The sequence below is a fragment of the Microcaecilia unicolor genome, chromosome 14, assembly GCF_901765095.1.
Source record: "Microcaecilia unicolor chromosome 14, aMicUni1.1, whole genome shotgun sequence".
Classification (NCBI taxonomy): domain Eukaryota; kingdom Metazoa; phylum Chordata; class Amphibia; order Gymnophiona; family Siphonopidae; genus Microcaecilia; species Microcaecilia unicolor.
The window spans coordinates 30,493,488-30,506,829 of NC_044044.1; the positions used below are offsets into that span (position 1 = coordinate 30,493,488).

The 13,342-nt window shown below is 47.4% G+C and overlaps 1 protein-coding gene and 1 non-coding gene across 3 annotated transcripts; one reads left to right on the forward strand and one right to left on the reverse strand.

Moving 5' to 3' along the window:
* Positions 1-1,008: 1,008 nt before the first annotated feature.
* Positions 1,009-1,081, reverse strand: TRNAR-ACG. Its single transcript has one exon. It is a non-coding gene; the product is annotated as a tRNA-Arg (tRNA).
* Positions 1,082-1,328: 247 nt separating this feature from the next.
* On the forward strand, positions 1,329-9,932 carry PRMT5 (protein arginine methyltransferase 5). Of its 2 annotated transcripts, XM_030187765.1 has the most exons (17): positions 1,330-1,502; positions 2,188-2,306; positions 2,395-2,480; positions 2,609-2,743; positions 3,231-3,337; positions 3,427-3,476; positions 3,629-3,792; positions 3,894-4,055; positions 4,244-4,321; positions 4,441-4,499; positions 5,446-5,568; positions 5,668-5,843; positions 5,956-6,065; positions 6,193-6,286; positions 6,534-6,650; positions 6,737-6,801; positions 9,199-9,932. In XM_030187765.1, the coding sequence occupies exons 1-17, from the start codon at positions 1,393-1,395 to the stop codon at positions 9,349-9,351; spliced, it is 1,908 nt and encodes a 635-aa protein (XP_030043625.1). In that variant the 5' UTR covers positions 1,330-1,392; the 3' UTR covers positions 9,352-9,932. The 2 variants fall into 2 exon arrangements, 1 of the variants encoding a protein (XP_030043625.1); XR_003940021.1 differs by lacking the exons at positions 6,193-6,286; positions 9,199-9,932 and having other exon boundaries at positions 1,329-1,502.
* The last annotated feature ends 3,410 nt before the right edge of the window (positions 9,933-13,342 follow it).

Sequence of the window (13,342 nt, forward strand, 5' to 3'; positions counted from 1 at the left end):
CTACTGCCCTGATGGTCTAGTGACCTCTTCGGGGCAGGAAAGAGCCCCCTCTTTCCTGCCCGGAGCACTGCCCTGCATGCATCCTTCCTGTTGGTGATCTCGGCACCAATTCAAAATGGCCGCCGAGAGTTGAAGTCTCGCAAGGTCACTTCAACTCTCGGCGGCCATTTTGAATCGGCGCCGAGGATCACCAACAGGAAGGATGCATGCAGGGCAGCGCTCCGGGCAGGAAAGAGGGGGCTCTTTTCTGCCTCGAAGGTGGAAGAGGTCAGTAGACCACCAGGGCACTAGTAAGTAAGGGGAGGGGAGGCTAGCAATCTGCCCATTTGTCCGGATTTCTGGAGAAACGGGCAGGCTGGCGGGTCCGCCCACCAGCCTGGCCGTTTGTCCAGAAATCCGGACAAACGGGCAGATTGGCAAAACCTGCCCGGTTGCCCGGACGTGCCCTCAAAAAGAGGACATGTCCTGGTAAATCCGGACATATGGTAACCCTAGCCACACCCCCTTTTTAGTTGTACCCTAGGAAAGTTAGGCACCCATGAAGGGTGTACAACAGATACACACACAACTCAAGAGTGGAGGAGTTGCCTCAAGTACAAAATTAGATTGTGAAATCTCTGGGGACAAGAAATTTCCTCCTATTTGTTTTAAAAGTGTTTCCATGTAACTTCATCTTGTGTCCCCTGGTCTTTGTACCTCAATCGCGGAATCATATCCCACCTCATTTGTCTCTTTTCCAAGAAAGCCCTAATCTCTTTAGCCTTTCCTCATATGAGAGGAGATCTACCCCTTCATCATTTCTAATTCCGCAATATCTTTTTTTGAGATATGGTGACCAGAATTGAATGCCACTCAAGGAGCAGTCTGGCATGTTGTTCTGATTTCCAGATCATTTATAAATATGTCATACAGATTCCCGCTGCATTCCATGCAGGCAACACAAAACACTGGCTGAACAGCTCTGCAGAATACAAAAATAATTTTAAAGGAAAAAAAAATTCAAGCCATCGAGCCAGCCAGGAGTCGAACCTAGAATCTTCTGATCCGTAGTCAGACGCGTTATCCATTGCGCCACTGGCCCTTTGTCTGTTCAGTTGTTTCTCAGCAGTCCCTATAAAACAGTCAGGCAGCTTCTTGGCCTATAACGTCGCTGTTTCGAAGATAGGAGTGGTTATCTATGCTTTCATTGGCTAACAGAAGGCGGCGGGGAGGAAACCGACCAGGTCACCACCCTAGCGCTGCGATTGGCTGCGGGGCTGGAGTACGGCAGAGGTTGATGGTCAGGAAAAGAGGCGCACGCACGGGGATTGGCGAGACGTTGCCATGGCGCAGAGGGCGGTGCGGCTCTCTGATTGGCTGAGCGCTGGAAGCCCGGGTGGTCCTCGGCCGGGAATGATGGCGGCGGCGGCGGTGCACTGTAGCTCCGGTCGAGTATCGAGCGGCCGGGACCTGAGCTGTGTCCCGGAGGTGGGGGACACTTTGGCGGCAGTGACCAAGCAAGGGTGAGCGAGCCAGACAGAGAACGTTCGAGCCGGCTGTTCCCTTGGACTCTTGCAGGGACCTAGAGAGACCGGCGCGTGCCGGTATCACGTGGTCCACGGACCAGTCCAGCGGGCTCTATCTAAATCAGTGTGACGTCACTTTAGCGTCATAAAATCGTCATTGTTGGATTTCCTTTTAGGCTACTTCCAGTTAAGTCGGCATGGGCATCATTTTACATGAGAGCACATCATCTAATCGCTTTGGGGGGGGGGGGGGGGCATTTATTTACAAGGAATTGGATCTTAATTATTTACAGTGAATTGATGGTGGCAATAGGATTGGGAGCCAACTTTTCAAAATTATTGGGGGTGCTAAGCCCAGTGGAAATAACCCCTCTCTGGACATATGCATGGAACTTTCTCAATATTGGGGGTGCTCAAGCACCCACAGAGCCGGCTCCTATGGTAATGGGATTGGGAACTTGAGCTCTCTAAGCCTTGCAGTGAGGTCATGGTAAATGAGGGAATATTGGAAAGTGGATTTGACAGTGCCACAGTGATTTGATGGTAGTGGTCCACTTTGCGATCCGCTCAGATTATTAGGGTTAGTTGGTGGCAGAGTGAGATTAGAAGCTGGGTCTTCAGGTATGTACAATGAACTGGGTGAACACCCACGTCAAATGGAATGTCTTCTGTGTTTTCTCAGGTTTGACTTTCTTTGTATGCCTATATTCCACCCTCGATTCAAGCGGGAGTTTAACAAGGAGCCAGCAAAGTCACGGCCAGGCGCCCAGACCAGGTCCGACCTGTTGTTATCAGGGAGAGGTAAGAATAAGTGATGCAGGAGGTGGAGCTGTACCTACTCCCAGTTTCAGAGAGAGATGCTACATGAGATGTTCTGTCTGTTTTGCAGACTGGAATGCATTAATTGTGGGGAAACTATCCCAGTGGATCCAGCCCGATTCCCATGTGGAGGAGATCCGTCGAAACTCAGAAGCAGTGAGTGTCGTGCTGTGGCTTGAGGCCGTAGGAAGGGAGAGATTAAAAGTTGTTGAGGTCTTTTGCTTCAGTGACTCTTTCTTGTTTTGGCTGACCTAACTTAGCTCTCTTTCCTCTTTGCCTTCCAGGCTCTGCTGCAGGAGCTGAACTTTTCAGCCTATCTGGGACTTCCAGCCTTTCTGATTCCTCTCAGTCAGGAAGACAACACAAACCTAGCTCGAATTCTCATTAACCACATTTACGTGGGACACCATTCCAGCACGGTATGTTCTCTGAACTCAAGCAATACTTTTCACGGCAGGAGCTCTCTCATCCTACCAACTCATTGCCCATACATTGCTGCTAGAAAAAATCCACCGTAAAGTAGAGGTCTTGAAAAACACCTTACGATCACATTCAACATCAAAAATCTGCTGTGGTCACGTGAACCAATGCAACAAATGAAACATTCATGCAACCAGAGGAGATTTATGATTCTGAATGTGACCGTACGGTCTTTTTCAAGACCTCTGCTTTACGGTTTTTTCCTTTAAGATACTTACATTGGAGAAATTCCATCGAAAGACTCCTGAGGCAGGCCATTTGGCCGAAACACTGTGTCGTGTGGGGGCAGGGGGGGCAGTACTGGAATACCAGGGGATACTGTAGGATTGAAGGGAGGTGCTGGAGTATAGATCTCCCTTTGAGTAGGAGGAATTTGGATTGAAGCATGTTAGATTTTAAAATATAATTGCCTGTATTTATTCACAGTTCTGGATGCGTGTGCCACTCATAGCTGCTGATGACATGCGTGATGACATCATCGAGAATGAGGCCCTGACCCATGGTGAGAAGGAGGAGGAACGTACATGGATGTGGTAAGTCTGTAGGTGGAAAGTCATTTTCCTTTGGGAATGGCGGAAGGCAGTATGTCCTGCTTCATTTGATTGCTTCCTTTTCTCTGCAGGTGGCATAACTTTCGTACACTCTGTGATTACAATAAGAGGGTTGCACTCGGTAAGCCTGCAGGGGTAGGGAAGGGTGTGTGTGGTGGTGGTGGTGGGGGGGGGAAATAAAGCAGTACTGTGAGGAATCTCAATTTTTGCTGGACTCCCAATGAAGAAGGCCCTGGCCCATTGTTTTTCATCGCTTTTTCTCTCTCTCTGCAGCGATTGAGGTTGGTGCTGACCTACCTTCAGATGCAGTTATCGATCGCTGGCTGGGGGAGCCAATCAAAGCTGCTGTGGTGCCTACCAGTATTTTCCTGACCAACAAGAAAGGTTTCCCAGTCCTGTCCAAACTCCACCAGCGCCTCATTTTTCGACTACTGAAGGTAAACTTGGCCTTCGCTTTGATTCTTGGTTTGATCCTGCAGAGTAGCATTGGCAGAAGCTCAGGCTGTGTTCTAATGCTGTCTGTGTTTTTGTTTAACAGCTGGATGTGCAGTTTGTCATTGCTGGGGTGAACCGCCATTCGGACAAAGACTTCTGTTGCTACCTGCAGTACTTGCAATACCTGAGCCAGAACCGGCCGCCTCCCAATGCCTACGAATTGTTTGCCAGGGGCTATGAAGATTATTTACAGTCTCCCCTTCAGGTCAGACTCCCTGATACTCGGATGTACATCTAATGAGAATGTACTCAGCTTGTCTGATGTGAGGTTATGACACTTCAACTTCTCCCACATTTCCTCCCATGTGTTTTGTTTCTGATCATTCAGAGTGTTCTGTCTCACTGTATCGCTCTGTGTGTACGCCTCTCTCACTTTTTCCCTTTGCCCTCCAGCCGCTGATGGATAACTTGGAGTCACAGACGTATGAAGTGTTTGAGAAAGATCCGGTGAAGTATTCTCAATATCAGCAGGTGAGCCACAGGGGGTGTCTCTAAGCCTGGATTGCTTTCACTCCTGACGATTCAAACTTGTGTGCACTCTCTCTCCCTTCAATCTCTCATGTTCTCTGTCTTTTTTGTTTCCCTGATAGGCAGTGTATAAGTGTCTCCTTGATCGTGTCCCAGAGGAGGAGAAGGACACAAATGTACAGTGAGTCACTCAACCCATGCTATTACTTTTTCTCCCTTGTGGGGGCAGGAGTGGTATCCATTCTTAGCTATGCCGGTGCAGAAGAACTTGCAAGGTTTATCGTTCATTTGTTTACTATACCGTCACTTATTGCATTACACATCTAAAAATATACAATAACAAAGTATATAATTTAAACAACAACAAAACCAGGGGACACAAGATGAAGCTAGAATATGGTAGATTTAAAACAAATAGGAGAAAGTTTTTCTTTACTCAGCGTGTAGTTAAGACTCTGGAACTCGTTGCCGGAAAATGTAGTGACAGCAGCTGGCCTTACAGAATTTAAAGGGGGTTTGGACAGATTCCTGAGGGAAAAGTTAATTGAACATTATTAAGAATTAAGTTTTTTTTTGGGGGGGGGGTGGGGGGGGGGTTGCCGGGTTCTTGAAGCCTGGATTGGCCGCTGTCGGCGACATGATGCTAGGTTTGATGGACCCTATGTGGTTTTCTTTATCAACAAAAGAGATCATATTTCAAAAGCAGTTTAAAAAAAACACGTTTTTAGAGAGATACAGAAATAAGTGTATGGTTCTTCTTCCCTGATTGAATTTTGGAAGGGAGTTCCACATTGTGGGGGATAAAAAGGAAAAAAAACTGAGGTAGTCTCCCATCTAGCCCTTGAGGGTGGAGGGATCACTAGTCTTTTGTCATTGAGTGAACGGAGCGTTCGTGTAGGTTGTATGAAAACTCCCTCACTCACCAATAGCTCGAGGCGTAGTGGAGTGAAAGGAGAAGCTTGTGCCACCCTCATTCTCCCCATTCAGCAGCCCAAATGTAGTAGGAACAAGGCAGAATCTGCTTTGTTGAGGCTTCGCTTATGGAAGCAACTTTAGAGAACATTCTCAGAACAGCCAAGAGGAGTCTCGGAATAATCCATATTTGCGCTCTCTCTCTCTGTCTCTAGGATTCTCATGGTACTGGGGGCAGGCCGTGGTCCCTTAGTCAATGCTTCACTCCGAGCTGCCAAGCAGGCTGAGCGCAAGATCAAAATTTACGCTGTGGAGAAAAATCCCAATGCTGTAGTCACGTGAGTAATCCTCCTCCTCTTGTCACCAGCATACCCTCCCCTCTTATTCCATGTTCCTTCCTCCGTGTCATTAGCATGTCCCTCCTCTCATGCCCTCAGGCTGGAGAACTGGAGATACGAAGAGTGGGGGAGTCAGGTGACTGTAGTCTCCTCAGACATGCGGGAGTGGGTGGCTCCAGAGAAGGCTGACATCATTGTGAGTGAGCTGCTGGGGTCTTTCGGTGACAATGAGCTGTCTCCGGAGTGCCTGGAGGGGGCGCAGCACTTCCTAAAAGGTGAGGAGGGGTATCTGTATATGCCAGTGTATTTCCTCTTGTCTGAGGTCGGTGGGGCCAATGCAGGGTGGAGCAAGGAAGTCACCAGTAATCGGCTCATCTCCTTTTATAGAGGACGGTGTCAGTATCCCCTGTGAGTACACGTCATTCTTAGCCCCCATCTCCTCCTCCAAGCTCTACAATGAGGTGCGGGCGTGCCGTGAGAAGGACCGAGATCCTGAGGTGAGAAGGGCTTTTGATATTACGGGCGGGGTGGGAGAGGAGAGGTGCCTTGGGTCTGAGCCCTCTTCCTCGTCCCTGGTGTTTGTATAAAAATGGCTGGAGACAGGGCTTCACTCTCACCCCACAGGCACAGTTTGAGATGCCCTACGTGGTGAGGCTGCACAACTTCCACCAGCTGGCTGACCCCCTGCCCTGCTTCATTTTCAGCCACCCCAGCAGAGGTAAGATGCAACCTCTTCCCAGAAACAAGCACCCACTGTTCATGCATCATAGATTGGAGACACCACTGGAAGTACATAGCACACACAGAACACAAGGTAGCGTGTATCGTCACTGATCATAAAAGGAATAAGCGCATTATGTAATGGTCAGATGTTAATGTACAGCAGTTAAATCTCTCTGGATCGTGTTTGCTCTCCTAATGCTCTGTTTCTCTGGTTTATATAGTCTTGCTTTTTCCTTGCACAGATGCAGTCATTGACAATAATCGTTACAAGTCTTTGGAGTACACGGTGGGGCTGAATACTGTTCTGCATGGCTTCGCTGGTTACTTTGAGACTGTGCTGTACAAGGACATTACCCTCAGTAAGTGACACCCCACCCAGGTATAGGGAAATCCCCAGAGTCTATTCCCACCCACACTTAACTGTGCCATTTCTCTGTTCCTCCAGGTATCCGTCCAGAAACTCATTCCGCGGGTATGTTCTCGTGGTTTCCCATCCTCTTTCCCCTTAAGGTAAATATAATCTTCCTGCCTGCTTTCTTCTGCAGTAATAATACTTCAGAATTAGCATGGTTAATAATGTTAAGTGTTGCCATACTGGATCAGACCAAAGGTCCAGCTAGCCCAGTATTGTGTTTCAAACAGTTGCCAATCTAGGTCACAAGTACCTGGCAGAACCCCAAAGAGCAGCAGCATTCCATGTAGAACCCGAAAGAGCAGCAACATTCCATGTAGAACCCCAAAGAGCAGCAACATTCCATGCAGAACCCCAAAGAGTAGCAAGATTCCATGTAGAACCCCAAAGAGTAGCAAGATTCTAGAATTCTAAAGAATAACAAGATTCCATACAGAATTCCAAAGTTTAGCAACTTTCCATGTAGAACCCCAAACAGTATCAAGATTCCATTCAGAATCCCAAGTACATAAGTGTTGCCATACTTGGACAGACTGAAGGTCCATCAAGCCCAGCATCCTGTTCCCAAGTACCTGGCAGAAACCCTGCTTAGCTAACTGCTTTTATCACATTCTCTGGCAATGAATTCCAGAGCTTAATTACACATTTAGCGAAGAAATACTCTCTCCGATTTAATTTTATTTTCGGAAAGAATAAACAAGCAAGTCACGTCTACTTGTTCACTCTGTACTTCTATAGATCTCTATCATATCTCCCCCCTCGGTTATCTCTTCTCTAAGCTGAAAAGCCCTAACCTTTTTATCCTTTCCTTATAGGGAAGTCATCCTATCCCCATCGTCCTTCTCTGTACCTTTTCTTATTCTGCTGTATCATTTTTGAGGTGCACTGACCAAAACTGCGAAGTGCCACCACTACACACCGAGCAGAGGGTTTCAACATATCATCAACAATGCCTAAATCCTTTTCCTGGGCAGTCACTTAGCTATAGTTTGTGTTCCTGTTCCATACATGCATCACTTTGCACTTGCTCACAGTAAATGTCATCTGCCATTTGGAAGCCCAGTCTCATAAGGTTCTCTTGCGGTTTTTCACAATCTTCTTGTGATTGAACAACTTTGTGTCATTGACAAATGTAATCACCTCACTCATTATGCCCATTTCCAGATCATCCTATATAATAATTTGCACCTCCGTCTGGATGCCTGGGTTCGTAACACAGTTCCCATTGGTTCGCCCTGGGGATGACATCACAGGACGGATCAATGGGAAGTTTGAGGGAAGGGAACCCAGCACCAGCAACCGGAGGTGAGTACAGAATCGCCCCTCCGAGTTCAATGACCCCCTACCTCCCTCCCTCCTTCCACTCGCGTCCGAGTTCCATGCCTCCCTACCTCCTTCCACTCCCGTCTGAGTTCCATGCCCTCTCCTCCGAGTTCCACCGGCCCGAGCCTCCCTCCCTCCCTCCCTCTCTGTGGCCTCCGAGTGCAAGCAGGACGTGTACGGCTGCCCCTCCGCTTCATAAGTGCTGGCTGTTCTTTATTATAATAGACTAGAGTTCATGGGGACATTTGTCTCTAAGAAACTTTGGCCTTACCCCAGCTCTGTAATTCCAGCATGAGAAGCTCAGCCCTAGTGGGCTGGCAGGAGCTCACAAGATTACCTCCTGGTCCGCTGGAAATAGTGAAGTCGAACAGGCAGGGCATGGCGCTTCACACTGCCTTCGCTTTGGCTTCTGTTTCAGCCGTGCCTCTGGTCCCGCCCTCATTTCCTGTTTCCTGGAACTCGGAGGAGAGTGAGGGAGGAGGCAGGTAGGGGGGCATGGAACTCGGAGGAGGGAGGGGGGGCGGGAACCTTGCCAGCGCCCGTTTCCTTTCTGTTGGAAACGGGCCTCTTTTACTAGTTTATAAATATGTTAAAAGCAATAATTCTTGTACAGACCCCTGGGGAACCTCACTATTTACCCTTCTCCAGTCAGAATATTGACCATTCAGCCCTACTGTTCATCTTCTAACCAGTTTTTAATCCACTGAAGGACACTGCCTCTATCCCATGACTTGGAGTATTTCAATGCTTTCTGAAAATCCAATTACACAGTATCAACCAGCTCATGTTCTTACCTTTTGTTCACTTGTTTATTTAGTCCTTCAAAGAAATATAGCAGATCGGTGAGGCAAGATTTTGCTTGGCTAAATCCATGTTGGCTTTATCCATGCCTTTAACATGGTGGAGTGGAGGAGTGGCCTAGTAGTTAGAGCACCGTTCTTTCAATCCAGAGGTGGCCAGTTCAAATTCCACCACTGCTCCCTGTGACCTTGGGCAAGTCACTTAACCCTCCATTGCCTCAGTTACAAACTTAGATTGTGAGCCCCCCTGGGACAGAGAAATATCCAGTGTACCTGAATGTAACTCACCTTGAGCTACTACTGAAAAAGGTGTGAGCAAAATCCAAATAAATATGTTCAGTACCTACCTTCTCTCTCTGTTTCTCTTTATAGCAACCGATCATGCTGAGAGAACACGATACAGTCTGTGTGCGCTTCTGGCGATGCAACAATGGGAAAAAAGTGTGGTACGAGTGGGCAGTCACTTCTCCTGTGTGCTCTGCTATCCACAACCCCACTGGCCGCTCGTACACTATCGGCCTGTAAATGCCTCACCGTCCAGCCTGCAGGATGCAAGCCGTGGGGAGAGCTCCTCGCTCGCCTTGAGAATCTTGACCTCGCAGAACAGGCATGAAGGCCGGCCTTTTCAACCAGCACCCCCCTGTTCGTGTTGGAACACAACACCCCCTCATATCCAGAAAACTGCTAACTCGTGAACCAGGCTAGGCTGTTGCCCTTTCCATTTAAAGAAACGGGAAGGACGTAAACCGTCACCTTCCCCTTGGGAAATCTTGTGAGCTCCTGCCAGCCCACTAGGGCTGAGCTTCTCATGCTGGAATTACAGAGCTGGGGTAAGGCCAAAGTTTCTTAGAGACAAATGTCCCCATGAACTCTAGTCTATTATAATACAAACTGGGATGGATAAAGGAGCATCATGTCATCAACTCTGCTTAATAAATTGGGTCTTTTCCTTCACTGGGCAGTGACAGAACTCGTGATCCTCCAGTGACTGGCAGTGCAGAGTTCTCAGGTTTCTCTGCTTTAAAATGGACAACAAAGATGATGTAGGAAGTTTGTTCCATAATAAAGGAATGAAAAGGTAATTAAAACTATTTCATCATTGCTGTGGTGGTTTTGTGTGCCTGGGTCATTTTTTTATTTTTGTTACATTTGTACCCTGCGCTTTCCCACTCATGGCAGGCTCAATGCGGCTTACGTGGGGCAATGGAGGGTTAAGTGACTTGCCCAGAGTCACAAGGAGCTGCCTGTGCCTGAAGTGGGAATCCAACTCAGTTCCTCAGTTCCCCAGGACCAAAGTCCACCATCCTAACCACTAGGCCACTCCTCCACTGTTGCTACTATTTGAGATTCTACATGGAATGTTGCTATTCCACTAGAAGTCGGCCCTTGCACATCACCAATGTGGCCGCGCAGGCTTCTGCTTCTGTGAGTCTGACGTCCTGCACATACGTGCAGGACGTCAGACTCACAGAAACAGAAGCCTGCGCAGCCTTCTACATGGAATGTTGCTAGTGGAATAGCAACATTCCACGTAGAATCTCCAATAGTATCTATTTTATTTTTGTTACATTTGTACCCTGCGCTTTCCCACTCATGGCAGGCTCAATGCGGCTTACATGGGGCACTGGAGGGTTAAGTGACTTGCCCAGAGTCACAAGGAGCTGCCTGTGCCTGAAGTGGGAATCGAACTCAGTTCCCCAGGACCAAAGTCCACCACCCTAACCACTAGGTCACTCCTCCACTGTTGCTACTATTTGAGATTCTACATGGAATGTTGCTATTCCACTAGCAACATTCCATATAGAATCTCCAATAGTAGCAACATTCCACGTAGAATCTCCAATAGTAGCAACATTCCATGTAGAATCTCCAATAGTATCTATTTTATTTTTGTTACATTTGTACCCCGAGCTTTCCCACTCATGGCAGGCTCAATGCGGCTTACATGGGGCAATGGAGGGTTAAGTGACTTGCCCAGAGTCACAAGGAGCTGCCTGTGCCTGAAGTGGGAGTCGAACTCAGTTCCTCAGGACCAGAGTCCACCACCCTAATCACTAGGCTACTCCATGTGCTTATTTTTTTATTTTTTTTTTAGAAAGCTGGCACTGTTTAGCATCATTTTCTGTGAAGCGAAAATGTCCCGTGGATTAATTTAAACTCCCCTACTCATTTATTGAGCTGAACTGGGTCAGAAAGAAACATAAAATTTTGCCCCTCTTAGGGCCCTGTTTACTAAGGTGCGTTAGTGTTTTTAGCGCTCCTACACTTAGCACGCATGCTATAGGCATATCGTAGGCACATACATAGTTAACACATGTTTAAAATGTTAACACGGCTACAATGATGCTTAGTAAACAGGGCCCTTAGTGTTTTATTTTTCAACGATTTTTATTGATGATTCAGCAAAATGAACAATCGCCACGTTCAGTATACAAAAAACATTGCTAACAGAACCATCCGAGTGCGAACAAGATAATGGTTACATCATCAATTATTTTTGAACAGTTTCGCCCGACCCTCCCTCTCATTTTATTATGAAACCTTATTCCCAAAATGATCCCATAAACCGACAACGAAGAACCAAGGTTCAGTGTAGCTATGCATGCCCTGCACCATGTTATAACTATAAGTACATAAGTAATGCCATACTGAGAAAAGACCAAAGGTCCATCGAGCCCAGCATCCTGTCCCTGACAGTGGCCAATCCAGGTCAAGGGCACCTGGCAAGCTACCCAAATGAACAAACATTTTATACAAGTTATTCCTGAAATTGTGGATTTTTCCCAAGTCCATTTAGGAAACCGTCCAACCCCTTTTTAAACTCTGCCAAGCTAACCGCCTTCACTACATTCTCCTGCAATGAATTCCAGAGTTTAATTATGCGTTGGGTGAAGAAAACATTTCTCCTATTTGTTTTAAATTTACTACATTGTAGTTTCATCGCATGCCCCCTAGTCCTAGTATTTTTGGAAAGCGTGAGCAGACGCTTCACATCCACCTGTTCCACTCCACTCATTATTTTATATACCTCTATCATGTCTCCTCCCCCCCCCCCCCTCCAAACGAGAGCCCTTGACTCTTACAGCCTCTCATGCCATATTATATTATATATATATATATATATATTTCTGCATATTAACGTACATTCTAAAGAGCTGCTCAGCTACCTCGTTCTGCAAGTCTGTGAGTTGATGTCTACAACTAACCTTAGATTGCGACAGAAAAGTACCTGTAAACATACTATATGTAAACTGCTTTGACTGTACTTACAGAAAGGAGCTCCAATTCAGAACCCTACTGCCAGGTGCGAGGCTGGCCTAGGGCCTCTTTGGTTTGCATCCACCCCATCTCTCTCCTCTTTTTCACAGAAATGTAAAATAAATACTTTTGTGGTATCTTCCTGACAGCTCCAGCTCCCTAAAAAAAAATTACAACTTATTTCTGTATCTCTACTTGATGTTTGCTGTACATAAAAAGCTTTTGAAGACAGTCTGGTCAACAGAGCTTACAATCTATTCAGGACAAACAAGGGGATTAGGGATTTATTGTGGCAATGATTAAAACAAACAGAAATGACTTGTGTACCCCTTCCGCCAGGCCTAGCTCCCTCCCTAAAAATATTAACCACTTATTTATATATTGCTACTCAGTGGTGTAGCAAGGGAGGGGCGTCCGCCCCGGGTGTCAGCTCGGGGGGGGGGGTGCTCCCTGCCAGCTCCCCCCCCCCCCTCGGCGAATCAACACCCCCTGACGGTCCACATTTCTTTTACGGTCAGGCGTGAGGTGCTGCGCCTCCCGATATTCTTTTTAAAGGTAGGGTGCGGGAGCTGGTCGTGGGGGGGGGGGGAGGGGGTGTCATCGTGCTGCACCCAGGTGGGGTGCAACAGCGAACGGCCCCGCCCCGGGTGGCAGCCCCCCTCTGCTACACCACTGTTGCTACTTGATGTACGCAGGGCTGTACATAAAACACTTTTGAGATAGTCTCGGCTCAATAGAGCTTGCAATCTGTTCAAGACAGACAGGACAAACAAGGGGTTGGGGATTTATTTGGAGAATGATTAAAACAGACATAACTGGTCCATCTCCCAATTTTTTTTTTAATGTCTTTACTGGGCCACCTGATCCCAATACCTGAAAAGGCAAGAGTGATACTCACTCGCTCTGGCCTCCGGTGCAGTACATCCACATAAGGGAAATATTCCCTTAAATGTTCAACTGGCCCTGCCTGGTACAGCCTAGAATGCACTGTGCAGGACCGGGTGATATCATTTTGCAGATGATAGTACAGGAGCAGGAAGAGCAAGTAGGTATGACTACTGCCTCTTCAGGTCATGGGGGGAAGGTCCAGTGAGCTTCTGAAAGGGGTGGGTAGGTGTCGATAGACACCAGGGAGTATGTTTTTTTTCAGTCAAGAGTTGGGTAGGTTGTGGTGGGGGAAAGGATAGGCCCCCGAGTTTGTTTGTTTTTTTTTTAAGTCAGGTGCTGGGAGGGAGGAGGTGTACAAAAGGTAATATTT

What these genes read in the sequence shown, in the direction of transcription:
- PRMT5 (XM_030187765.1), top strand. Translation starts at nt 1,393, where the DNA reads ATGATGGCGGCGGCGGCGGTGCACTGTAGCTCCGGTCGAGTATCGAGC. An exon ending in GAGAAGGACACAAATGTACA is followed by an intron (nt 4,500 to 5,445) that starts GTGAGTCACTCA and finishes CTCTGTCTCTAG; the next exon opens with GATTCTCATGGTACTGGGGG. An exon ending in GTACAAGGACATTACCCTCA is followed by an intron (nt 6,651 to 6,736) that starts GTAAGTGACACC and finishes CTGTTCCTCCAG; the next exon opens with GTATCCGTCCAGAAACTCAT.